The sequence below is a fragment of the Rattus norvegicus genome, chromosome 16, assembly GCF_036323735.1.
Source record: "Rattus norvegicus strain BN/NHsdMcwi chromosome 16, GRCr8, whole genome shotgun sequence".
In the NCBI taxonomy this organism is placed as follows: domain Eukaryota; kingdom Metazoa; phylum Chordata; class Mammalia; order Rodentia; family Muridae; genus Rattus; species Rattus norvegicus.
Genome location: NC_086034.1, coordinates 84,350,929 through 84,377,604, shown reverse-complemented (window position 1 = coordinate 84,377,604; position 26,676 = coordinate 84,350,929). Strand labels below are relative to the sequence as shown.

General features: G+C 50.7%; 2 protein-coding genes and 1 long non-coding RNA gene across 14 annotated transcripts in view; 2 read left to right on the top strand and 1 right to left on the bottom strand.

Moving 5' to 3' along the window:
- The window catches only part of Arhgef7 (Rho guanine nucleotide exchange factor 7), a 111,637-nt gene extending 107,155 nt beyond the window's left edge, over nt 1-4,482 (top strand). For 9 of the 11 annotated variants that reach the window (XM_063274984.1, XM_008771380.3, XM_063274985.1 and 6 more), the window contains 3 exons: nt 1,004-1,103; nt 1,345-1,399; nt 2,304-4,478. In XM_063274984.1, the coding sequence (XP_063131054.1) occupies nt 1,004-1,103; nt 1,345-1,399; nt 2,304-2,426 (278 nt within the window). In that variant the 3' untranslated portion in view covers nt 2,427-4,478. 11 annotated transcript variants of the gene reach the window in all.
- Nucleotides 4,483-9,703: 5,221 nt separating this feature from the next.
- LOC134482535 (uncharacterized) lies at nt 9,704-11,293 on the bottom strand. Its single transcript, XR_010058770.1, has 2 exons — nt 10,742-11,293; nt 9,704-10,294 (listed from the first exon to the last, which is right to left on the bottom strand). It is a non-coding gene; the product is annotated as an uncharacterized LOC134482535 (long non-coding RNA).
- Nucleotides 11,294-11,331: 38 nt separating this feature from the next.
- Tex29 (testis expressed 29) lies at nt 11,332-25,031 on the top strand. 2 transcript variants are annotated; one of them, NM_001415041.1, is made up of 7 exons: nt 11,332-11,475; nt 11,604-11,686; nt 11,798-11,891; nt 17,007-17,117; nt 22,773-22,842; nt 23,782-24,115; nt 24,932-25,031. In NM_001415041.1, the coding sequence occupies exons 3-6, from the start codon at nt 11,834-11,836 to the stop codon at nt 24,089-24,091; spliced, it is 549 nt and encodes a 182-aa protein (NP_001401970.1). In that variant the 5' UTR covers nt 11,332-11,475; nt 11,604-11,686; nt 11,798-11,833; the 3' UTR covers nt 24,092-24,115; nt 24,932-25,031. The 2 variants fall into 2 exon arrangements, with proteins under 2 accessions (NP_001401970.1, NP_001017508.1); NM_001017508.3 differs by having other exon boundaries at nt 23,782-25,031.
- The last annotated feature ends 1,645 nt before the right edge of the window (nt 25,032-26,676 follow it).

Below are 26,676 nucleotides of genomic sequence, written 5' to 3'. Positions count from 1 at the left end.
AATCGTATGCAAAGCTGCTCTTCACAGCCCTGTCTCTCCAACACTATTCCAGGGTTTCCATGCCAACGAGGGTGCACAAGAAGTGCGTCTTAAAATCTGATGTGCTTTCAGAAAGACATACCAAGGGCACCCCAGAAACACAAAAGCAAATTAACCCCCTTTCCACATTCATCTTACCTCACACCATGTGCTTTCCTCAGAAGAGCTGAGACGAGCCCAGCCCCAGCAGGCGTCCATGTTCACATAGAGCCCGTCGTCCTTGCTCCAGTGTATATCTGGTGCTCAAAACCAATAAGAATAATCACCCATGCAATTCCTCCTGGTATCTGCCATTCGAAGGCCAGTGTCTGCCACATGAAGTGGTCACCAGTCAGCCTCTGTGCCAGGACCGTATGTATGCCTGCTATGATGTGGGTAGTGTCCTGTGTGTATCAGGGGGCCTGAGAATGTTTTCACTGGGTGATCAGTCAGTAAAAAACCTGTGTGTTACAATGTTACCGATTTTTTTTTTAAGACATTGCTGTACGCTTACAGCCTGTCCTTGATGTTTTAGCTGTGAATCTTAGCCCTTAACCCTGAGCTACCTACCACTCCAGCCCCGAAACTTTCTTCAGTTGCCAGACTTTTTTCATTGATAAGCACGAGAGTTATGCATTCTTTGACGGTCTGGCCTTCCCAGCGCTGCTGCTGTGTTAGAATGGTTTAAATAAACTTGGTGTGCTGAGTGCAGTGTGGTCAGACCTTTGGTTCTTGCTGTTGGAGATTAACATATCTAAAAAGTTAAAAGTTGGCAAAAGAGGCCGTTTTTACTCAGCTCGCCTCTGCTGTTTCCTTTGCTCTGTGATGTCTTGGTTGGCCACACCCGACAGGCAGACAGCTGGGGGAAAGCGGTCAGAAACTTTACTGTAGTCACTGGTGCTGTGTAAGTGGTGTGTAGTGACATAGGTGCCCTTTCTTGTTCCTCAGTGGCACTCACATGGGACTTCTCTTCTTAATGACCCAGGTTCACGCAAAGAGTCTGCTCCACAAGTGTTGCTTCCAGAAGAAGAGAAAATTATAGTCGAAGAAACCAAAAGCAACGGGCAGACAGTGATAGAGGAAAAGTAAGATGGCTTTCTGTTCCATTATGGCTCCCCCCCCACGCCCCCAGTCCATCCCATGGGTGACGTCTAGGCTTGGGGTTAGCCTGAGGTACCCAGGTGGGCTCCTCTCTGAAGTTACAGATTTAGACAAGGGGACTCAGTAGGCAGAGCTTGGGCTCTCTGCTGCCCGAGGTGGCCCTGGTCCCGGCCAGTCTTTGCCCCTTTGTCTTTTTTCGTGTGCTTACTCACTCTCCTGTTCCAGGAGCCTCGTGGATACCGTGTACGCACTAAAGGATGAAGTCCAAGAGTTACGACAGGTATGCCAACCAGTTTTTACTTTTAATCAGTTGGTTTTAATAGGAGAAAAGGGGAACTGTTTAACACGGAACTCTTTGTGTACTAAACGGAACCACAAAGTCCACTGCCTTTCCGAGCAGTGACGGGCGAGGGCTGCAGAGACGGTACAGCGGGTGAGGTCCAAGCTCAGCTGACATCCACAGGGCAGCTTATCACCCCAATCCTGGGGTATCGACTGCTGCCTTTTGGGTTTGCTGGAGTGATGTAGGATGCTGTCCACTGTGGTACCTAGCCAGCTATGTGTGTGACAGTCTTTTGCCTAACTTTAAGTTGTGCTTTATTCCTTTGTATGTATGACATGGGTGGAGCATGTGGCATAGCACATGTGGAGTTGGTTCTCTTCACTCTATGTGGGTTCTGGAATCAAACTCAGGATGTCAGACTTGCCCTGCAAGCATCTTCACTGCTTGAACCACTGTGTGATGTGTATGTTCAACGCTGGTGGGAGTGCAGGCGCTTTGGAGGGACAGGGCAGCGATGTCCTGAGGGTGGGGTAACTGGACACACTTGGCAGTGCCTGTCTGTCCTTCCCCACGTTTGGGGCAGCGTGCTGTCCTTCCTTCCTGACCTGCTTCATTCAGTTGCTGGGGCTTCTGCTCTGCTTTTGGCTGGATAGGAATTAAAAATGGTAACAGTAACATTGTCCTGACACTGTTACCAGCCCCTTCCTTCTGGCAGGCAGTTTTATCAAGTTGTCTTCATGCGTGTAAGTGGGAGATGGCCGTTACTCTTCAGAGTACATTCACGGTTCAGTTTCGTTGGCCAGCCCGCCCCCCCCAACCTAGCGACCTAAGGATTGAGCTAGGATGAGGGATGCCGTGGGTGCTGAGGTAGTGAGCCTGCTTTCGTCTGCTTGCCTTACAGGATAACAAGAAGATGAAGAAATCCTTAGAGGAGGAACAGAGGGCCCGCAAGGACCTAGAGAAGCTGGTGAGGAAGGTTCTAAAGAACATGAACGACCCTGCTTGGGATGAGACCAATCTATAGGCTGACTTCATTCTCATAGGCTGAAGACCAGCAGCTCCTGGACAAGGCTGGGGCCCTTGGTCCCCAGCACAGTGACATTCAGGACTAAGGAGGTGGTCTTCAAAAGGCAAGCAGCAGTGATGAGCTGTTGCTGAAGTAGCTACATGTGAGTTCTAGACACCGAGGCCTGGGCTGAGTGAGCACCTCGCTGTACACCTCTCCCTGCAGTGACTGACCAGAGTCCTCGGCTTTGGGACTTGAGTTGAATCTATAAATAGCTTACCTGTGTACTCCTTGTAAATACTGAGATCTGAATGAACATGTACCTGAGAGGTGACTAGGCTAACCCTCTTGCTAGGATTTCCTTCTCAGCCTTTCTGGCCACAGGGATCTGAAGTTGTGTTCCTAAAGTGTTGGAAGCAGAGAGGTGAAGGGATGCCCGGGCAGCATCTGACTCGTGTGCAGTGTAGGCTCCTTGGTGCCATCAGGAGCAGGCACTCAGGCACAGTGGATTTGTGTGTCTCTTTTAACTGCAGTATTCCAGTCCCGAGCTACGGCAGTACCCAGGGCACCATGGGTTCTAGGAGGGTGAGACTGGTGCCCGCCTCTGCTGCGCTGTCCTGCCTGGGCCCTGGGTCACAGTGTGGAGTAGTGGGCTAGCCTGGTGTATCTTGGCCCTGTACATAGTTGTGTTATTTATTCCATATTCTTTAGCCGGTGCTGCCGGGCAGGGTTTGGCTGCAGGCCGTTTTCATCCACAACCTCTGCTCTGCCTTTGGCTGCAGCCAGCGTTGTCCAGGCCACTGAGAGCCCTCTTAACCCTGAGCAAGACTAAAGCAATACACACCGCACTGGAGCAGCGCGGAGAGCCTCAGTGCTGTGCCCCCGCCCTCCCTTGCTGCCTCCCCAGGCCCAGATGGGCCCTGGAAGGCTGGTGGCTTCCAAGAGGCCCTGCTTCTGTTGGGCCAGGCTTGCCCTTGATTTGGCAACAGTGACAGTGACCTCAGGAGCTTAGCTGTCCCCTTCCTTTCTCCAAAGAGGTTGTTTTGAAGTCAGAGATACTTCCCCATAGAAAGGTGTTTGTCTTTAAACACTGAGGAGCAGTGTGGCTGGGGCCTCAGCATAGCCTAGGTTGTGACCCAGCTCCTGGCCGCTCGTCCTCCGTGCAGGTTTCTGAGTGGGTGTGTGGAGGCCCTTTGTGCTCTCCTTCCTCCACACTCTGGCTGGGTGCAGCGTCTGTCAGGATCCACCAGAGCCTCCCGCTCCTGTTAGCATTTTACCAGCCCAGTCTGTGCCGGGTGAGAAAAGCTGAGGTGTTCTTTCTCTTTGGTAAGCCCTGCTTCCCAAGCACTCTCCGACCCAAAAGACACTACAGCAGAGGACAGTGTGTTCGCTGTCACAGTGGACCTCACCTCAGGAACAACGCTCCTTGCAACTCCACTGCTGGCGACTGGTGCCTGGGGTTGCTGGACAGCTCCTCCGCCAAGAGCAAGCGAAGACCATCTCTGACGCGGTCCTCACCCCGCCGAGGTGGCTGTGCAGGCCCCAAGGACAGTTTTTACAGACCTGCCTTAATGATTCGCTTGGAGACTTCCATGAGTATCCCTACCCTGGACAGGGTGGTAGCGTTGTGTCAGCACGCCACCCTGTCCTTCTGAGATCCAGTGTCTTCCAGGCTCTCAGGGAGCGAGAATCTGCACCCGGAGCAGTCCTTTTTAAAGCTGGCACACACCCCGTTCTCCTCCTGCATCTCTGCGGTGGAGCTCTGACACCCACAGCACAGGGTGCCTCTCACCAACTCCAACTCCTCCGCGCTCTGTGAGGGATGAGGGGGATTAAGCCATTTCCTGTCCTCTAGTGAAGCACTTTCCGTTCTGAACCATGCTGCTGCGTGCAGCCTCTGAAGCTCCACTCTTCCCTCCCAGTTGTTGCCCACGCTCCCTGTGCACCTCATGCCAACCCCTCCTTCCCTGCGACACTGCAGGAGCCGGTGCTGGCAGACCGCACCGGTGTGACTGCTGCAGTGTGTGTGCTGCCCCCTCCAATTATTAAACTCCTTATTTTCCTATCTCACCAATGTGTTGCTCCATCTTCCTTGAGACGCTCTCCCTGTGTGTGTGTATCTTGGCTTTTTAGGTTTGAAAATCCTCATGTGTTCAATGCAGGAAAATACTGTTGAAATCTTTTTTTTTTTTTTTTTGAAGCTGGGGACAGAACCCAGGGCCTTGCGCTTGCTAGGCAAGCGCTCCACCACTGAGCTAAATCCCTAACCCCTTACTGTTGAAATCTTGTGGGAGTATTTAAGGGTCCATCAAGTTGGAATAACAACTGCAGTTAGGATGTGGGCCATTGCGTGGATTCCGTGTTCTGGAGGAATCTGGTGTCACAAGAATCGCCTTGTGACAAGAGTATTACTGTGTGCCGTTAGGTCAGAGCGCTCTCTGACACTTCCTGGAGGCTGGGCGTGTCCCTGGTGAGCGTGTCTCTTGCTCCAGTCCAGAGGGTTGGGAGACACCCTCAACGTTGGGAAAAGCTGCCAGTCAGAACTGCAAAGCTAGGAGCTGCAGGCACGGGCCTGGGATACTCTGGCCTTACATTTATGACATGGTGCCTGGACGCTCAGGGAAGGAGGCAGGCCTTGGGCTTGTGTTAGCACATGGTTTCAGAGGTGGCTTAGCTCTGTCACATGGGGCCTGTGGTAGATGTGAAGGGTTCACTTATGGAGGCCAGGTGCAGACGGGAGGGCCAGGGACCAATAGTCCCCTTCAAGGATACACCCAATTGACCTACCTTTGATGGCTCACATTTCTGCCAGTATTACCAAGCCTTCAGCGCCAGGATCTTTGGTGTCACTAAGGATCCAGACTGTAGCATGGGCCAGCTTTCTTTCAGAAACCTTGTTCTTGCCCAGGGAAAGTGAGCTAACCTGGTAGGTTGCTTACTTATCTGTTGCTGATAGAACCAAGGCAACTTACAGAGGGAGGTGTTTAACTGGGCTTGTGGTGTCAGACAGAATCCGTGATGGCAGTCCCATCACAGGAATAGCTGAGAGCTCATGTCCGACCACAAGTGGGAGGCAGAGAGCACACGCGGCACACGCAGAGCAGCCAGTCTTTTGAAACCTCAGAGCATGCCCCCAGTGGCACTTCCCCAAGTACACCTCACCTCACCTTCCTAAACAGTTCCACCAACGGGGGGGAGGGGGAGCACTGGCGGGGACCGCTCCTGTTCAAACTAGAGCTGCTCACCTCAGGAACGTAGACTGAAGGAGTTGATCAGGAGACCTGTTAGGAATTTTGGGCCAGATTTCAGAGATGCAGCAACAGCGGGCCTTCCTAGGTTTGCCCCCACCCCCACCCCCATGGTCTTCAGCATCTTCCACAAGATTGCTCTGTCATCCAGAAAGCGAGCCTGCAAGCCGTGAATACAGAAGTAGGCCAGACGTGCACCCCGCACGGGTTGAGGCAGACCTCAGTCCAAGCCCAATTAGGAAGGAGTATGAGCTGGGTTTGGGGGGAGCAGCTACTCCAGTGAGCACTCTGTTGGGACACAGTGATGATGCCCAATCTGGAAAGGCTCCATGGCGGTGCAGGACTCTGATCTGGTGGGCAGTGCCACCAGTTGCCAAGGCAGCCATGTGGAGTACCCGAACAGCCACCGTTCTGGTGAGAGAACCTGGAGCAAGTCAGAACCTAGATTCTCAAGGGTTTCTGGTTACTTCAAGAGAAAATGACTAGAGATCTGTGTTCTCATTGGCCCCGTGCTCTGCACACTTGTTTGAAGTGGCCTGGTTTAAGAAATGTTACACCTTTGCCTTTTTTGCAATGGTTTTAAATTCTAGAATCCCTACTTTTCAAGGAAATGCAAGCAGTGTGGCAGGACACAAGTCATAGGCACCTGCAAGAGAGATTGACAAGACGGACGAGAGCTCTACTCACCCTGCCAAAGGCTGGGGTGTGCATTTGTGCCATCTCTTTGCCCAAATAAACCACACTGTCTGGCTCATTGACTTCCCTGAGGGATGCAGATGGCATCCTGGGGTAGGGGCACTTGCTGTTGTGAAAGCATGCTAGCAAGTAGCCATGCTCTCAGAGATGCTCAAGAATAGGGTGTGGGGGCTTCCCGCTCTCCTGTGTGTATCGTGGCCCTAGGCAGTGTTGCAGTCCTAATGTTGCTGTGCACGCACAGGATTGAGTCACTCAGGGTGGCCTCTGGCTTGCAGCAGTCTTTCTGCTTCTGCCCTCAGGGGCTGGAGTTAGTGTGCATAGACCTTTTGGTTTGGGGCTTTTACAGATGCTTGATTCTGTGCCCCAGGCTGCCCTCAGACTTATAGCACTCCCCCTGCCTCTGCCTCCTGAGCCGGAATTAGCAGGTGTAAGCCTTCATGGTTGTTAGGAGTAGAGGCGTAGATGCTATCTAAAACATTTTCTCCATTCTTAGCTGTGCCCTGGACTGCCATGCCGCGGGCCACACAGGCGCTGTGATTTGTCCCTATCTGGCTCCCGTATCTGGGCAGCTCTCACAGATTGGTCTACCGAGTGGAAGGAAGCACTCATCCCTCTAGGGAAAAGACAGCTGTGGGCCTGTGCAGTCAGTCCTTGCACAGCCTCTCCAGTCTCAGCCTCTCCAGTGCTCTAAAGCACTGGGTGCTTCTTGGGGTTGGGGTAGATGCTGCTCTGTCAGCCCCCAGGGCCAGCTTTTCACATGGTTTGAGAACTCTCTTTAAAAGAACACAGTAGCAAAGTCAGGCTCCAGGAAAAGGGCATACACAGAGTGAACCAGCTGGAAGCTCAGTGTAGGTCATTAATATGGTCCCCATGGCCTGCAGCTTTTCTCAGAGCCAGGGACCCTGCCCTGTACCCAGCTTCCCATCAGATCATGGATGGTAAGTGGGTTACAAGACAGAGCTGCCGCCCAGCACAACCACAGCGTCTCGAAGCTTGTGAGTCTGGTGATGAGCGGTGGCCAGACATGAGGCTTCTCAGACCCTCAGATGGGACCTCAAGTCTCAGTCCCACTCGGCTTGAGGCTGGGAAGGTGTGTGCTGGGAAGGAGCAGCTGCCTTCACAACCAGGGCCTGCTGCCTGTCCACCCGTCCTTTCCTCCACCCCTGTTCCCTCCTCTCCTTCCTACCCCATCCCTGAGTTCCCATTGTAACCATCCCTCCCTCATCCCTGAACACACAGCCCTCCTCCATCCGCTCCTGATGGCAGACTGAGCAGACGACAAGCAGGAGGGCGGACAACAGCCGCTCCAGGTCATTGCTGTCTAGGCACGGTCCCTGGAGGACAGCAGCCAGGGTTGCAGTGTGGATCTGTCTGAGAGTCACTGCCTGTGCCCCAGCCCAGATCCAGGGTGTTGAAAGTCACAGCCAGCATTCCTGTCCTGGTCCCTAAGTGCTGGGAGCCTTGGCTTCCTCCTGGTCCCTAAGTGCCGGGAGCCTTGGCTTCCTGTGTTTTTTAATAGTGTTCTATGAGGCAATGACTCTCACACTGGTATTTCCATTGTGAACACATCGCACCCATTAGCCTTGCCTTTGCCCTCCTCCCTCAACTGCTATTCTCCTCCCCATATCATCCCCCCTCTACCTTGATGTAACGTGTGCACACACATGTAACCTTGGTTGCACATGTGAGAGAAAACATGGCCTGTTTGTCTCTCGTCCACCAACGTGCTAGTTTCCCATGCTATGTCTCCCTGCCAGTGACGTAGCTGGTGCTTTATGGCTGAAGAAGACGCCACTGCAGACGTAGCATGTGGTCTTCCTTCCTCTGCTGAGGGACACCCAGACTGACTCCTTCACTTTCTTAACACGGATCATGCAGCAGGGAACACGGATGAGCAGCTATGTCCGTGGTGTGCTGACCTAGAACCCAGGAAGCTGCTCAAAGAACTCCAAATGGATCAAGCACTTTTAAAACCTTATTTATACTCGGAGAGGCAAGTGGAGAGCAGCTTTCTGAACAGGACTTGGACAGCTCCGGACATGAGTAACCATAGCGTACAATAGAGGGGCTTCTGCACAGCAGTCCCTGGTCTGTAAATACCTGCATCTGCCTGAATTCCCCACTCTGCTGCTGCCCCCAGCCTGCCTCTTCTCACCTCTCAGTGCTTCCCCATTTCCCAGCCTGGCGTCTGCACCAGCACCCAGCACCTGCCCCCGCAGCAACACTGGGGAGCCTTTGTCCGTGGTCTGTGAGGAGTCCTGTTCTCAGACTCTGACCCAGCCTGTCCTCATGCCCTTCCCTCCCTTGCCTTGCCCTTACTCACCCCTCAGTGACAGTAGTAGATGGTCGCTTTGTGGAAGTGCAAAGCTCCCTATGATACAGTTGGGGCCTGCAGCTGCTGCCTCCCAGAAGGGAACTGTGGGTGGGGGGGCAGGTGCCTTTCTCCCAGGGTGCTGTTGGGGAAGGTTTGCTCTGGCCTGTTGAGGCTCCTCGGCTGTCCATGTTGTGACCAATTCCAGGCCAGGCCTCGGGGTCCCTGTCAGAATTCGCCGTTAGGCACCCCTTAAATGGGGACAGTTCTGTCCTCTAGATTACTTGTGCTGAGGGCAGGAGTGTGGAAGGGAGGTCCTGTGACGGCCAGATGAGCATGAAGCCGGTGTACTGCTTAACACACCTGTGGTCTGGACACCCCCATCTTCCAGAAGCTGTTGAGGTCACAGCAGACGCAAGTGTCAGCCCCCACCTCCAGAAACAAACAGGGGTGACCTGGAACTATCCACAGCCACAAGCCAAGAGACAATCACAACTTAATGCCCTTAGGGGTACTGATGGGAGCATGCATGGGGCAACTAGGAAGCAGGGGGCTTCGTCGTAGGTTTCAGATGCTATGAGATTACACCCTTAGCCCTTGGCTGTGTGGGTGCTAATGTAAAAGGTTTTACCTCAGATACAGGGAAATGTTAGGTTTAACTCAGAAATAGGGCATGAATGGCTGTTAGAGGACTGATACCAGCCCTGGATTGTTTGGATGTAGATCTGAAACATTCCAACTCTTCACTGCTCTAACTAGCCGCTCAGCTCTGCAGGGGTGTGTGGCTGTCTTCTGGGGTTTGGGGCTAACATACAACACATTAGTGACAATGGAGAGACAAGCATCTCTGACCAGAAGTAAAGAGGGCCTCATTCACCACTGATCCAGTGTCTGCCTGGCACGTGATGGCAGAGAGAAACCCCAATGGAACACTCACTGCTGCCAGCAATACTGTTTGTGTAAAAAAAAAAAAATGTAAAAGTGTATTCAAAATCATGGTGCAAGATAGAATATTTCTCTAGAAATCAATTTTCAATAGGTCAGGAACAAGATAATCAATTTTTATTAATAACAGAAAACATTAAGTAGAAATAAAGTGGAAGAGGAAAGACCTGAAGACCGAAGGGTGTTGGGACGGTTGGTGGTTGAGGCAGATGACTGTGGTGCTGGTTTTGGAGTTCCAGACTACAAGGGTCTGACTCCGCTAAGCTATTTCATGCCTTGCCTAGGAAGCCCTGTGTTTTGTCGCTTCTGCTCTACATGTCAGAGAAGAAGTTCCGCAGATTGTGAGGGGATGGGAATTAGCAAGAGTGTGCAAGAACCATATGAAGAGGGGCACACTAGGAAGTTGTCAACGCTGGTCCCCACTGGCATGGAGGAGCCTCCAACAAAGGGCAGACATGGGTGACAGACCTGGTCTGAGTGATGACTAGGATGCTCTGTGGGCACACGGTCTTCATTCTGCTGGTGGCACTGCGGGCTGGGAGCATCCACACACCTTCCCTCCAATCACACCAGGGACCTGAGACCTGGGCTGTCTTGGACTTGGGTCCCCACCTCTGCTGAGTCCAGATGTTCCTGCAGCTCAGCTCTGCTCTGTGGCAGGGTTCTGCTCTTGGGAATTTGAGAAACTGAAAGAAGGGGAGCCCAGGCAACCCCTGCTTTCCCGCCCTCCACACAGGCAACCCCTGCTTTCCCGCCTTCCACACAGGCAACCCCTGCTTTCCCGCCCTCCACACAGGCAATCCCTGCTTTCCCACCCTCCGCCCAGGCAACCCCTGCTTTCCCGCCTTCCACCCAGGCAACTCCTGCTTTCCCGCCTTCCACACACGGCAAGGCAGACTGATGGTTCCTCTGCACTTAGCCACCCTCACTTCTTAAGTGACAGCTTCTTCCCAGGGAGCAGTAGCTCCCAGGATAATTAATTCCCCTCATATTGTGCAACCACCTGCTTTTAATTCAGTAAAGTTGCCATGTTTGCAAGAGCTACTTCTTATGTACATCCTCTTGGTTATTAAATGCCAACCACATTTGTTTACAAACAAAACCGAGTTAATTAAATATCGCATCTACGTTACCAAGAGACTAGAGCAGCGCGGTGTTGGCTCTCAGGTGCGCTGCAGGCGGGGTCCTGGCCGAACACTGCAGTTAGAAAGGAGGCCATCTACTCACTTCTGGTCCTGACCCACTTAGGATTCTTACAACATCTGGCAATACTGAAACATGGAGGTTTCCAGCAAGGATCAGGTGACCCAGTGGTCACTGTCCACAGCTCCCTTCCAAGGACATGGATGCCCAGTGGCGAGCTGAAGGGACCCACTCTGGGGATGTAGGCATAGGGTCCACAGTGCCTTGTTCTATCTCCTGCAGACAGAGGGAGCCTTTGTTTTGTTCACCATTGCACCCTCCTAGTGTCTGCAAAAACACGTTCCTGGAGGGGGGGGGAACATGGCAAGATTTAAAAGTCTGATCCTGCAGCCAAGGTCAGGATTCTGTGCGTGCGGCTTGCAGGAAGGAGGGAGTTGAACTCTAACTTTAGGCTTCGGAACAGTTCCTTGTACTGGGTATCTTTCCCCGGCCTGTTCATGTGCTGGGACTTCTCATAGAGTGAGGTGCTGTCACGCCTTCGTGACCTCGACCTTCCAAATGATGTCACAATAGGCAGGGGCTGCTTTTCTCCTGCCTCCCTCACAGCTACCCGTGAACCATAGATGAGGAGGTAGCCAGTTTAATGTTTAATCAAAACATTGTTCCTACTTAGAGGCTACCAGAGAGGCAGTACAGAGGACTCAGCTCCGGAAAGGATGGACAGGTTGGTGGCCACACCCTCTTCCCTGGGGCCAGGAAAAGCTTGACCTGTTCGTTCTCTAGTACCACACAATACACCCAAAAGATGGCCACACTGCCACCCTGTGCTGAGGTGTCCTGCCCCGTCTTTAGGTGTGAACGCTCTGAGGCCCCCGTGTGCTGAGGAGTCCTGCGCTATCTTCTAGATGTACAAATCCTGTACTCCCTGTGCTGAGGTATCCCGTCTTTCAGGTTTGGGTGTTGGAGGGCCCTCTATTCTGGGCTATCCCATCCTCCAGGTGTGGATGCTCTTGGGGCCCCTTGGGCTGAGGTATACTGTCTTTCAGGCATTTTTGATCCTCACATCCCTGTCAGCTGCTACCATGAGATACACCACAGACATCAAGAAGTCCCCACCACAGCTCCTGAAGACGTTCGCAGGTAACATGGAAGAAGCTCATGGAGAGTTTGACCCTCGGTGGCATCTGGCTTATCTGACGGAGGGAGGCAGGGAAGTGTGTTTCCAGGTCACCCCAGGGGGCTACCGTGAGATCTCTGAGTCTTGAGTCTCCTTACTGAGCAGCTCATGTGGGTTTCTCACATCAGCTTAAGAAACAACAGGGAGTTCGGGGTTTTCGGTTGGTTATACTGTTCAGTACTTTAAAACTCTTATCTCAGAAGTGGCTTTTCTAGAATAAGTTCTGTCTTCGACAAAGAAGCACACCTTGCCTCCCCACTAGGTCTGTAAGCAGGCATCAGACACTTGACCCTTGGGTATGGAAGCCACACAAAAAATATGATTTTCTCAAAGGCACACTGACTGTACATGGTATAATTACATTTACTTTAAGTCAGGTAGGAGAACCTTCTAGAGATGCGTGCTTCCCAGGAAGAGCCTTAGGCCAATGGGGACTCATAAGAAGGGGCCGTCCCCTCCCCTCCCTCCCAAGCATCACTGTTTGAACCTTCCTTTTTCCTCCATGGAGGAGGCGTTCATGCGTTACTGTTGTGCTGCATGGCGCGCAGGAGCAGAGAGGAAACGCGTCCATCCTTTGTTTGTCTCCCATGGAAGGCAGGCCAGGAGCTTTTCTATGGGATTCCCTGAAGGAAAGCCAACTTCTCCCCCAGGGACCGGGAGTGTGAGGAGAGGCTCAGTCATGGTGGGGTTGGGGAGGCACTACGCCATGCTGGGCCCAGGCACCTCCACAGGACAAAGACTCTTAAAAGGACTGGTTGCAATTTCCAATTCAGAACAAGCAAGACATGGAGATGTGGTTGGATTGGGGCCACAGAGAGGAGCAGAAACTGCTGAGCCAATGCTCTGTACGTTTGGCCAGGATCAAGTGACTCTGTTCTCTCCCAGTGGGAAACAGAAGCTACAACAAAGGTGGAGGAACCCTGTCCTTAAGGTCCTTGTGAGCAGCTTCTTGGTCTCTGTCTGCAGCCATGAGCCCCAGGGGACTGTCTTCATGGGGTGGGCATCAGTACCCGCCTACCTCTGCAGGAGGCTTCTGGGAGCTGTTGGACACTGGGATGCCCCACTCCAGGTTTCAGGGGCCAGGTGAGAGGAGACCTCAGGACGCAGGCAAGCTGTGTCCTGGGGTAGGAGGCTGTCTTAGGGGTGTGTAAGGCATCTAGAACTGTTGACCTGCAGCCTAGAGGCAGGAAACGATCCCCACTTGGTGTCCAGATTTCCTGGTGGTTCCCAACCTGTGGCCCCATGCTTTGTCTGTCCGCTGGCCACCTAGCTTGGACCATGAGAGGTGAATGGGACCACATGCCTGTTGCCCCTTTCAGCCTCAGAGGCTTTGGGGAAGATGGAGAGAGGTGAAGGTAGGCTTTCTTTCTGCAGTGTCGGAATTTTTGAATAGGGATACCTTTACATGTCAACAGTTGCTGGCAGACTTTGTCCAGTACTTTCGCTTTCCCGGCTAATTGAGCACAGGTTCTTATAATACCAGTTTTCAGATCACACATCACACAGGAAAACATCTCTGTGAATCTATAATATATTATTTGTGGTCATATATTGATACGCTAATTTCATTATTAATTATATAATAAATTATAAATTGACATCACACAGGAAAACATCTCTGTGAAAATATTATATAATATTTATTATTATATATTGATAATGCTAACTTTATCATTAATTATATAATAAATTATCTATAAATTAACACCACATGGTAAAACATTTCTGAATATATTATATAACATTATTTATTATTATATATTGATATGCTAATTTACTATTAATTATATAAAATTATCTATAAATTAACATCACACAGTAAAACATCTCTGTGAATATTATATATTTGTTATTACATATTGATAATGCTAATTATATTACTATATAATAAATTATAAAATAAAAATAACCATATTAATAATATAACATACATTAATATATACTAATATGTAAATTGCAGAAGGGGGAAACTGAGGGCTACATGGGGCTCAGGAGAGTTTGAGGACCTCCGAAGAGGGATGAGAGCAGAATCTGGGTTACTGGGAGAGATGCAGAGGCTCCGGGCCGGGGTACAGTTGAGCTACAGCAGCAGAGTTGAGCTGCAGACAAGGTATGGGGGAGACTGGAACAGAGAAAAGTGACACTGAACGGGCACCTGACAGCTGAGATGACATCATCAGTCGGCACCCAGCTGAGCCAATGCCGCTGAGACTGACTGCTGGGAGTTCTCCGTTGGTCCAGATGCACGCTGGGGTGGTCAGGCAGCAGGCCAGTGGTTCTGCTGCTGCCACAGTGTGAGGTGTCCTTGAGTGGTGTTACACCTTCCCTGTGGTGTGTCCAGTAAGCTCTTGGTCTGATCCGCAAGCATCATGCATCCCTTTCACCCTGGTTTCTGCCATAGTCGCTGCACACAGCACCCTGGACACCCCCGGTCTCATCTTGTTTATTTTGAAAAATGAACAGGACAGTGTCCTTTCTACTTTTAGGGGTGAATCAGTCTGTCCAGCCTGGGTGGCTCCTGCCATCTGGCTCTGCTGTTCTCCCTGATTCATCGTCTCCCTTCATCCTCAACATGGAGTCTCTCAGGGCAGGGCAAACCCAGAGCTGGACAGAGCCGGATGTCAGCCCAGGTGGAGGCACAGAGGCTGGCAGGGAAGCACCCAGCCAGTCCACACTGGCCCTGTACGTGTTCTTCTAGACCTTTGCCCAGCCTGGCCTCCTGCCTGTCTCTCACAGCATCGTGAGACAGACCCTTGCATGCCAAGCATCTTCTAGGCCAAGTACGCACAGGCTAGCCAGCTCTTAGACCACCCTGTCAGGAGTTAAGATGAGTTTCGAAACAGCCGCACACGCTGGTGTCTTTCCACGAAGTCAGATGAATCGGTTGACGATTCCACAAGGTTATGTTGTAGCTGCAATGGCAGCCGTTTACCAGATCCGGCTTTCCCGAGCCACCCCTCACACCACACATTCCTCAGCAAATACGTCACCGTGCCTCTGTGTATGGCATGCATGAGGGGGGCGGTCACCGAATAGATACTAAGGGTTAAAGGGGCTGTAGCAGAGTTTCCAGAAGTTTCCAGAGTGCCCGATGGAAATGTAGGTACAGTCTATGTGGATAACAAACCCAAGTCTCAGGGAAGAAGCCGCTGCACTGGGTCAGATCACTGTGGGTCACGAACTTGAGAGCTGAGCTGTGGAGTGGAGTCTGGCTGCAGAGGCGAGAGGGGAAGACCCTGTCCGGATGACAGACTGGGCACTGAGTACATAGCTAGCTCACCTGGGTAAACAGGCGGATGGACAGACAGCAATTGAGTAGGACCTCGTGTGGGGACAGGACCTGCCAGTCAGTCCTAACTCATGTACTGGTATCAGTTGACAGGCCATTGGGGTATAGCATCTCCCTCTCATTGGGGGTGCAGGGAAGGAAGTTAATGCCATTCCCTGGGTCTAGCATGTCCCGTAAGTTCGGGGCCTAGTTTCTGTGGTAAGATTTTAACATGTACACGGGTCCCTACAGTCTCAGATTCATCCCAGTGAGCTTTCCAATGGCGCTCCTTCCCTTCTGAGGACTAAGTCCTTAGTCAGTCAGTATACACTGTGTGTGTGGAGTGTCTCTGCCCAGTGGTGTGATCCTCTCCCCTCCTCCAAGTGGAGTCAAAAGTCACTTGTAAAATGGACTCTCTCTGGGCAAGGGAGTCTGAGAAAACATGAAGTAACTTAGAGCAAGGCCAGGAATGGATCCCCTGGGGGGGGGTCTCTGCATCTTCCCGCTGCCCCTGATGGGTGTAAGTCCCACCCCCTTGTCCAGGCACAGCATTTTGTGGTCCTCAGGTGGGCTTTCTGTGTGCTTGAGGGCAGGGTCCTGTGACAAGGTCCTACAGCTACACTGTGCATGGCTGCCCAAAGTGGGGAAACTGGGGAGTGGCGACCAGGCATTCCTGAGACAGGCCAGGCAGAGAGGGCCTCCAGAGCTCTCATTCATATAGGGAAGCCAACCAGAGACAAGGCAGAGGGATGGACATCCTCTTTCCGGCTTAGCCTTTGTCTGCCTGGTGAGTCTAACCTTTCTGTTAAGTTGGTCTGCATATTCAATTAATGCTGCTTCCTTTAATGTTGCCATGACAATGAAATTGTCTCTATAAATGGCTGCACACTGTTGTCTATGCCATCGGAGGCCTGTGGTAAGTAAAGTGGACCTAACTGGTTTGTCCAGAGCCAGAGAGACACAGTGTACACACACAGAACACAGTGACCTTCCATGTCCCCGGTCCCCTGAGCGTCCAGCTTGGCCTTGCAGCTCAGCTCTGTGCCCTTGGAGGTCCATCCAGGAGGGCGGTTCACACACATGACGTCTCTGGGGGAATCGGACTCTGGCACCTGTGTCCGTGACTTCTAACGAAGGAGACACCGCAGTGTATGTTCATGTGAGCACACACGTGTGCCTGGGTCTTATCAGTTCAGACCTGGCTGGTGAGCCCTAGGATTCCCCCTCCTTTGTCTTCCCTAGAGTAGGGCTCACTCCTCTGGCTTCAGGCTGGACGTTGGACCTGTGTGGCTTGTTTACCATTTGGTCCAGTCAGCCGCCACCATCACTGAAGTACCACATTTCCCAGGTCAGAATCAGAGTGCGAGGGAATAGTCTTTCCTGGGTCTTTGATCTCCTTCATAGCACTGGTCCACCATGTCCCCTCCAGTGGGGAGGGGGCAGAACTCTCACCGTTCCATCTTTTATAGTTTTCTTTAGAATCCATTCTTTGTGCGAAGTGACCTGGCCACCCCGGGTTATGTGTTAGCCCCCTCTGATGCCTGGGTGGAGCCCGTGCCTGGCTTGTCTCTGCTAAGATACCTTATCGCCCTATTCCCCAGCGGCCCTTGTATTGTGCTCAGTAATTAACTTTATATTATTTTGTTCAGAATTTTAATCTCTCGTCCTTGTTTCAGAGCGAGATTCTCATAATGAATAATTAATAAAGCATAAAACCTCCTTGGTTCAACCTGGCAGACTCCCGGCGCACCCCACCCCCCACATCCTGCCTTGTTTTCTGCCAAGTCAGTGCTGTGTCTGTGCCTTGCAGTTTGTGACATCTCTCTGTATGACATCTGTGACTACAACGTCACCAGGGACCAGTGCAAGGAGCTCGGATGCTGTTTCTACAAGGGCGTCTGCTACAAGAAGGTTGTCCCCAGTGAGTGCTCCAGTCCTGCTCCTTGGCCATTGTTTGTGCCGTGTCCCTTCCGCCACAACCTCACATACCTCTGCTCTGGGCTGAGTGGGAGGGGCTTCTCACTACTCTCCTTCCAGGAAAATGTCGGGATGGTGAAGCCTGGGTATGAGACTGTCCCTACCAAGACGGCTGCTGGACAAAGGGTGCTGCCGGCTGAAGCAGTCTGGTCGGGCGGTGGTGTCTAGCCGAGGACCGTGGGGACATGACGTGACTGGGTTTTCTCCTGAGATCATTTTGGCACCACGCTAAAGCACAATACAGTTCTGAGATCAGGCTTGGGCTATATCCAAGGATCTGCAGGGTTGGCTGTTTACTGTGTCCCACCCACCTGCCTGGTTCCTGAAGAGCCATTTCTACACATCCTAGATATCTGTGAGGAGTGGGAAGGAGTGGGGGGGACCATAGAGAACCAGGTTGTTGTAGTGAAGAGCTGTGTCCATTCTGCTTCTGGGATGTTTTTCCATGTCGGGACTTGGGCTTTCTGATTCTCTAGGATTTTCTAAAGTGCCACTTCCAAACCTTCATCAGCCACATGGTTATTGGCTTTGCAGGCAAAGCTTAGGTTACAGTAGACACCCTAGTATATATCGGAGATGCCAGGATTGTGGGTCTGAGGCCAAGGGAAGCTCTAGGCACAGAATAGAAGTAGCCTAAGAGAGGCCATGTATGTTTTGGGTAACATAACTGGAGGATGAGGCTATCCCATTCCCTAGAGCCAGCCAGTTGCATCCCGAGTCCCAGATGCTGCACATGGAGTTGCAAGATTTGTGTGTTTGCCCTGTTGGCATTTCATCTTGGTTAGGTCTAGTCATGTCTTGTTATACCCAGATTCTTCCATTTCAAAATGGACGTATTTTTTCTGTGTGACGTTTATTCTGAATGACATTGTTGTATGTTGGAAGTAAGTAATTTTACTTTTTCACTTTATAGGAGCTCACAGTTAAGAGATTGCCTTTAATTTGAAATGAGACGGTCTTTATTTAGACTTTAAGCTTCTGTGATTGTTAAAGACCATGGGGCCTTTTTAAGTTGGATTGTATTTTATATTCCGAGATGAAACGAGACGTTGGGGAGAAGAAGCAGAAGGTGAGGTCTAGGGTGATGTGTTTGGGTATCGAGCTGACAAGTGCAGTTGTGACAGGCCACTCCGTTGTCAACCTGATGAGCTCTAGACTCGTCCGGATGATAGCATCCGGGTATGCTTCTGGGGGTCATCTCGGTTACATTCACTGAGATGGAGAGACCTGTCCACAGTGGGTGGCACTGTTCCCCGAGGTGGGGTCCTGGACCATGGGACAGTGACAGTGAGCTGACCACAGGCATTCACCTCTCTCTGCTTCCTGGGTGTGGATGGAGCCTGACCACGTCTGCCTTCTTGACTTCCCCACCATGGTGGGCGACACCCTTGAGCTGTGAGCGGAAATGAATCCTTAAGTCGCATAGTTGGGGTGTTTTGTCCCAGCAGCAGGAGAGTGGCTAAGTGTCCTTCTGCTACTGAGTGTGTCTGGGAAGCCCTGCATTCGGAGCTCTTGAGAAGTAGGAGGAAGGACCATCCGCAGGACACTTAAGAGGAACTTTTCAGTCATCTCCACGTGAGCGTGTGAGGCACACTCTGGTGTACTCTGGACCAACCTTCTGGTGATTTTTAAAAAGACGCTAGCATTTTTGTGAGTGCGTGTGCCACCCATGGCTTACACTGGGGCCCTAACCAACCACTCAGTTGAGAACAAGCCACGGTCCCTGTAGCATTTTAGTTGTGGGTTCCTTCAGGAGTCCAGAAAACAGCACAGACTCTCAGGAGCTTCTGTTGGCAAGGGATCACAACATTATGTCATGGCAACAGATACTGACCCTCTGTCCATCTTCCCCGTTAGTAAACACATGCGTGGGCGCTACTTTTTCTTAACTTCTGACATCTTTGGTGTTAAGAGGTGGGGCCATCTGTAGGAAGATTCTGGGCAGTGAGCCCTACATTTGGGTTCTCACTGTGCCCTCAAATTATTTCTCATTTCTTTGACATCTTTCTCATTCAAGGCAGCAAATGAAGCTTTGTGCTGTGTAAGTTGTAGGGTTCAGTGACAGGGTATTATGAGTTCTTTGTGCATATAATTCCATGTTATGAAAACCTTTCACCAACTTCTTAAATAGGCTGGTTTGAAGTGCACATTGTGTTATGGCATAATCTGTATTATTAAGAATATGAACTTGGGGAATTAGCATTAGATGTTTCAAAAAGGAACTGGGAGCTAGAAGGGGAAGACTTGCTTTCATTCCTCAGTCTTGATTTGGGCACGTTATTTAATATGTCATTTCTTCTAAGTATTTGACTTCAGTTTCTTCTTGGGACTTGCTGAGATGATTTCAAAACTTTTGTTAACTCTGCTGGGGAGACGTTACCCTTGGGAAAATAACCCTTTCTTCTGTCTGGGGAAGAGCAGTCCTAATAGTTGACTCCCAACAAACCACACAGGCGGCTTCTCACAGCCCGATGCTGTGCAGAGGGACACAAAGTCCTGTCTCTTGCTTTTGTTACCTTGACAGCAGGGTTGAGAGAACACATGTGGAAGGGGCTGGTAATAAAACATGAAAATATTATATGCATCATGCTCACGTAGGGTTCTGATTTTATCACATGCAAAGACTCTGGGATTCAAGAACTTGTGGGGTTTTACTTGAAAGCCCCTAACTCAGCCACGAACACATTTTTTTTTCATTTGGTTGTGTGTGATCAACATCTGGAACAGGGGGCCCCTTGTGACACACTTTGTGCTGTATCACTTTATGCTATAGTAAGCTGCCCTCAAAGTGCAGTGGCTCAAAGTGACAGCTCATCGGCTTCCCTGGGGCTGCGGTTGGGTGCTACGGCAAACATAGCAGCCAGGCTTATGTCGTCATAGTCTCTATCAGTTGGAAGGTTCTGGTTCTGGTGAGACTGGTATGGCCAGTTTTTGGTATCTGCCTTGGGGCTCACATCAGTATGAGATGGAAAGGCTTTCGCTTAACATCACGAGCTGCTGGGTTCAACCCTCCTTCAGCTCTCAAGCTCCACCCTCCTGTACCTCTACCACCTCCTAGGGAACCTCAAAGTAGTCTAGGGCTCGTGGATCCTGTTGGAATCCTGCTCATTGCCTGGGGGACAACTTGCTCTCTAGCTGTGCTGTGAATTGAACTCTATGTCTGTCCAAAGCATGATTTTTGAGGCTGGTGTATGTGTTCTATCTTGTCAAGAGAGTTGCTCTAGTTTTATTTCTGTCATTGTGACAAAATATGCTAACAAGAAGCAGCTTAAGGGTGAATATTTGCCTTTCACTACCAGGTCACATACCCAGGAAACTCAAGGCAGGAACCCAGAGGCAGGAATCATGGAGGGAGGAATCATGGAGGGATATTGCTTGCTGGTTCACTCAGGCGTATTCTCAGCTAGCATCTTTTTACAGTCCAGGATACTTGCCCAGGGGATGGTACCACCCACAGTGGGCTGGGCTCCCTTGTATTGATGAACAATCAAGAAAAATCTCTCACAGTCATGCTAATACCAACTTGACAGTGACAGTTACTCAGTTGAGACTTCTTTTTTGGTGATTCTAATCTGTCAAGTTGACAGCTAACCAGGACAGTCCACCTCTTCTCAAATGGACACACACACACACACACACACACACACACACACACACACACACACTCACACTTGTAGGCAAATCACTTATAAAAACAATCTAAAAGACTCCCAGGTTTCTTAAAGGCTCTGAGGTCTCTTAACTGTGGACTTGTGTCTTTTGGCTTCCAAAGCTTTGGGCGGCCACACCTCCCCAGCGCTGTCATCTTCAGAAGGTTGCCTTGAATGTTCAGGCCAGTCAGTCACAGTCCACACTTGCTGCTGTTCTTGGTGGACACCAAATGGTCCTGGTATCTCCAATATCCTGGGGACTTCACTGCCACGGATGCACCTTCCGCAGTGGTCTCTCTTGCCTTCTCATCGGGGACTCCGACCTGTCCGCGTGGTACCAGACCTCAGCTGGTCTCCCCCAGTCCCTCAGTCTTGCGTCTTTCATGCCCTCAAAACAGCATGAATGTGGGTGACTTTTACCCGTTGCCAAGTTCATCCTCCTGTGTGAGATGTGGTCTTGGTCTTCTTAGATGTTAACATCTAAGCGTTGACTCGGGGGAATTACTTTCCATGGCACCAAAGAACCATGGACATTTTCACCTCAGTGGGGTGCCGATCTCTTATTTGTCGCCAATGATTTCCAGTGATCACAGATTCCCGATCCAAATTTTCTCACAAATTGTGCCTATGGAGTATTTGAAGCCTCCCGAGCCAGGCCTCCTCTGTGGACACTGTGTTAGTCTCAGCATTATTTTCCAAGCTCCCACAGCGACAGCTCATTAGGCTCTGAACACTCACTGGATTTTGTAGCCCAAAGTTCCAAGACCACCTACGATCCTCCAACAAACCAGTCCAAAGACATACGTAATTGCATGGTCAGGTCCTTTACAGCAACATACTGCTTAAGTCCTGGTGCCAGTTTCTGTTCGAGTGTCCTTTTTTCTATTGAGGAGATGAAGCATCTTCCAAAAGCAACATAGGGAAGTAAAGGGTCAATCTGACTTACACTTCCAGGCTGTTATCCGTTATTTGGAGAAGTCAAGGCAGGAACCTAGAGGCTGGAACTGTGGAAGGACACTGCTTGTCGGCTCATTCAGGCTTACACACAACTAGCTTTTTAACACAGCCCAGGACCTCTTTCCTAGCGAAGAGAACCACCCATGGTTGGTTGGGCCCGCAGACCACCTTGATAGAGGCAGTTAGCTGGTTGAGACTCTTGCTTCAGATGAGTCTAGGCTATGCAAATTGATGGTTAATGCTAACTAGGGCAAGAGTCTTTGTAGGTGTGGTTAGTAAAGAGGATGTCACACTGGGGCAAGATGTCTTCAAAGAGAAAAGACATGGAAATAGAGAGGAGCCAAAGATCCAGAAACCACCGGAAGCCATAATGAAGCAGGATGAAGATTCTAGAAGCCTTTGGTGGGAATCAGGTCTGGGAGGTGACTTCATTTTTACTCGTGGTTCCAGACCCCGTATAGCAACAAACATCTGCTCTGCTGTAGGGCCCGAGCTACAGAAATGTCCTTGAAGGACATCAAATCCAGCAGACTTGGGTTTTTGCTTTTTTGTTTTTTCTTAAACCGTTCAGTTAGGGATACCTAAAAATCATTCAGAGGGAGGTAAGGGTAGGGGCTCAAATCAAGTTGTATCCTTTGGGTTGGATGTTACCAGTAAGATAGTGTCTTGCCCTTGAATGAATGGGAAATAGGGTAGAGAATCATTAAAGCACCAATGACTCTTGTGCCCACGTGAGCTGCCAACGTTGACCTCACCCAACTCTGTGGAGGCAAGGTATGCTGGGAGCTAGAGAGCCTCCTCCTGACTGTGAGACTTTATAACATTGATTTTCCCCTCTGGAGACATGTCCAACCAATGTTCTCCTGATCCAGTGGGTTAATGGACTGGCGGGATGACAGTGAGCTGTACTGGATACACAGGACCCCTCTGGGTGGGACTGGCCCCTCTCGACTACTTTGGGTCCAGATTCTAAGCCAGGGCTTGTCTCCCAGTTTACGTGCAGATGTTCTCCACCCTGATTGTGCTTGTGACCGGGATCATCATCATCACCATCATTTACAGGTGGGTGCTCTGAATTCTGTGTGGGAGGAGGAATGGTTTTGGACAGGCAGATGATCCCTGCTGCCTCCCTCACGCATCTGCTGCTGCTCTGGGTACATCTTCCCTTAGTGATAAAAGTGAGTCCCCAGCATTCGCTAGCTGTCTGAGGCCCCAAGAGTTTAGTGCAATGGCTTTGTCAGTCTCTGCAGCCATGGGTCCTGAGACCATCGTCTGCTATGGTGACGGTGTTAAAAAACAGTACCTAGGAGGTCCCATGGCTCATGCTAAGGGCCAGCTGGGCCCTTTGTCCTTCATCCTTGTGCACTGTTGTGACAAAAATGGCTAAAAAGTCCACCTAAAGGAGGAAGGGCGTATTTCCTCTCAGCCTGAAGGATGGTGTTGCTGGCAGGTAAGGTTGGTCTGGTTGCCCCAATGAATCGAATCTTGAGGTTCTGTTCAACATGCTTTGTCGGCTGCCCCCACACAACACTCAAAAATCTGGGCCGAGGAAGTCTGTGTACTGTGTGTGGCATGCCAGTGTTCAGGACACACTCAGAGGGACACCCTTTCTGTCATTGTCCTGGACAGAGTGAAGCCTTAGACCACAATGCTGGGTTCTGTCTGCAGAGCAGGGCTGATACTCAATTCAGCATCCAGCTCTGGTGTACCCGATGCTCTTATAGCTCTGTCCTGTGACTGGCACAAAGCCACGGAGAGGATTTACACACCTCACCTAGCACCTGCTCCAGCCTTTAGTGTGGCCAACACAGCCTGTCTTGCAGCACAGTGTGAACTTTGTTCCTGGATTTTGCCTTAGCAAGATGGAGCTGAGACCATGGAACAGGCTCTGGGCCTCATTCCAGAGTCTGTGTAGTATACAGAGCACAGGGAAGGAGGCAATCAGGGCCAGGATCTTCTGTCTCCTAGCTGCTTGGCTGTGACGAGGCCTTTCTTCCTCAGGATTGTACAGGAGATTAAAAGACAGATGAAGCTCTCCATGAACTCCACCCCTAAGGCATCTAAGAAACGATCGGCATTTAGGCCTTTCTCTAGAGACCCCTCTAGAGCCCCCTCTAGATCCCCCTCTAGAACTTCTTCTACATTGTCCTCTAGAAGCCCCACTACAGCACCCACTACAGCCCCCACTACCGACCCCGCTACAGACCCCGCTACAGACCCCGCTACAGACCCTGCTACAGACCCCGCTACAGACCCCGCTACAGACCCCGCTACAGCCCCTCCTACAGACCCCTCTGAAAACCCTCCATGAAGAAGACTGAGGGGCAAGTAGAAGGTAGGCTGGTGTGAATGGTGTCTGTTTCTATTCTTGTGGCATATGTTCACTGTCTTTGATGGCCCTCAACAGGAATGGCAAACACTGTTATAGACTAGGATTCCAATGTCCCCGACTGTGGAGGGTCAGGTCCACAAGAAGACTCCTCCTTCCTTTCCTACCTTGCTTGGCTGGGTCAGTGCAAGTCCTGGGAACAGTCCAGTAACACCTTCACTTTTATCGGTGTCCTCCCTTGAAGCCACTGCAGAGTGAGTGTGGCCGTTGTCATTTGAGGCAATGGCTGAAGCGACAGCAGTTCACTGCCTGCTCTGGCTCAAGGGAGGCAAAGTCATTTGCTTGTCAGTGACTCCCAGAGGGCTGTGCAGACCCTCTTGCTGCTTTTCCTGGCCCAGAACAAGGTCCAGATTAGAGAAAAGGATGTCCCAAAGGCGGCATCTTGTTGTGGGATGTGGGATGGGGAAAGATCTGTCTTGTCTTAACATTCATGCTCAAGCCTTTGGCTTCATGGAAGCCCCAAGGGCAAGTGGGATTGGAGGAGCCTTTCCTGCTAGTCTGGGGATCTAAGACTTCCTGCAGGACACAAGCTTATCTTTTCCTTGGTGCCTCCTGGGTTGACAGGGGATACGAAGGCCTCCTCCTGAGGCTTCAGTCCTCTTGATGTATTGGGAAACAACAGGCCTCTCACCAATTGACTTCTAAGAAAACGCTCGTTATATGTTTATTTTACTCTGAGCCATTGCAAACATCTCCTAAGGGTGCTACATGTCTCATCAGAGAAACACTCAGACCCATCCCTCCACCCCCCTTGTAATCTAGCCCCAACGACCAACAGTGGCAGTGCCGCGTCCCGGTGAGCACCTTCAGTGTGTGAGACAGAGAGCATCTGTGAGGAAAAAAAATAAAAGCATTTTCTTGAGTGTTTCTCGCTCTTTGCTGCCCCGTGCCTGGCTGTGCTTCCACTTAGGAGAGAGAGGGGGCCTTTGGGTGCAGGCAGGAACTAGAATTAGTTTCTACAGTTCTGCCTGGCATGAGGCAAGGACACAGACAGAACACATAGTCCTTGTCCTGGTCAGGGTTTCTATTACAGCATAAAACATTGTGACCAAGAAGCAAGTTGGGGAGGAAAGGGTTTATTCAGCTTACACTTCCACATTGCTGTTTATCACCAAAGGAAGTCAGGACTGGAACTCAAGCAGGGCAGGAAGCAGGAGCTGCTGCAGAGGCCATGGAGGGATGTTACTTACTGGCTTGCTTCCCCTGGCTTGCTCAGCTTGCTTTCTTATAGAATCCAGGACCACCAGCCCAGGGATGGCACCACCCACCATGGGCCCTCCCACCCTTGATCACTAATTGAGAAAATGCCTTACAGCTGGGTCTCACGGAGATGTGATATCATGTGATAACTCCAGCTTGTGTTAAGTTCACACACAAAACCAGCCAATACAGTCCCCTTTTCAGACTATCCTATGTGGTAGGAGTACTGCTGTGTTGTGACCAGTGCGGGTTTGCACTACGTTTCTGTTCCAGGAAATCATGCAGACACATGTGATGGCTGGCACGCACTTGATGGTTAGCATGTGCCTTTTGTGTTTCCTGAGTGGTGTTCTGTTTTTACCCTATCCACGTGATTTTTTCCCTCCCTCCAAATCGACAAAGAGATCTCAAGGCAGACACTGGGCTCCTTCCGTAGTTCGGGCTCCTTTAATTAGCCTGCGTCTTCCCCTTTGTGCTTTCTTTTCAGGGTGATCCAATTTTGAACAAAAAAAAAAAAAAGCTTTGCACATTTACGACTATTGCACCAATTACGTTCATGCTATCTTTTCATATTGACGGAGCTGATAAAAATAGAAAAATTTAAGAGTCTCGTATCAAAGAGCAGAGGCCCCTATGCAAAAATTCTTTTGTTCTGTGGCCTTTCTCCACTGTGTGCTCATTAATGCTGAAGGAACCCAAATCTTCCTCCCTAAGGACTGAAGAATCTTATCTCTCCTTTCCAAGCCTATTTTACTGCCATAGCATCTCTGGGCGGATGGATGACATTCATGTCCCTCCTGGGCTGCACTCTGCTCTCACCAGGTTTATGATTAAAACGGCAAACTCTAGCGGATGCTCGAGACTCCTTCCCGTCCCCGCTTCTCTTTTCTTTTGAGTCATTGTCTTAGGTTAGGGTCTTACTGCTGTGAACAGACACCACGACCAAGGCGACTCTTGTAAGGACAACATTTGATTGGGGCTGGCTTACAGGTTCAGAGGTTCAGTCCATTATCATCAAGGCGGGAACATGGCATGGTAGGGAACGAGCTTCGAGTTCCACATCTTCATCCGAAGCTGCTGGCAGAATGCTGGCTTCCAGGCAGCTAGGGTGACTGTCTTAAAGCCCACACACACATGACACATCCACTCCAACAGAGCCACACCTCCTAATGGTGTTACTCCCCGGGCCAAGCATATGCAAACCTCACAGTCATGAACTCTGGAGTGTTCTTCACCACGTGACCCATTTCATCCCCATCCTATCTCTTCCTCTTCCCTACCTCATAATTATCTCATTTCTGACCCAA

Excerpts from the sequence above, each read along its gene's own strand:
- Tex29 (NM_001415041.1), top strand. The coding sequence starts at position 11,834 with ATGAGATACACCACAGACATCAAGAAGTCCCCACCACAGCTCCTGAAG. Across the intron at positions 11,892-17,006 it reads GCTCCTGAAGACGTTCGCAG|TTTGTGACATCTCTCTGTAT; the intron begins GTAACATGGAAG and ends TGTGCCTTGCAG. Across the intron at positions 17,118-22,772 it reads CTACAAGAAGGTTGTCCCCA|TTTACGTGCAGATGTTCTCC; the intron begins GTGAGTGCTCCA and ends CTTGTCTCCCAG.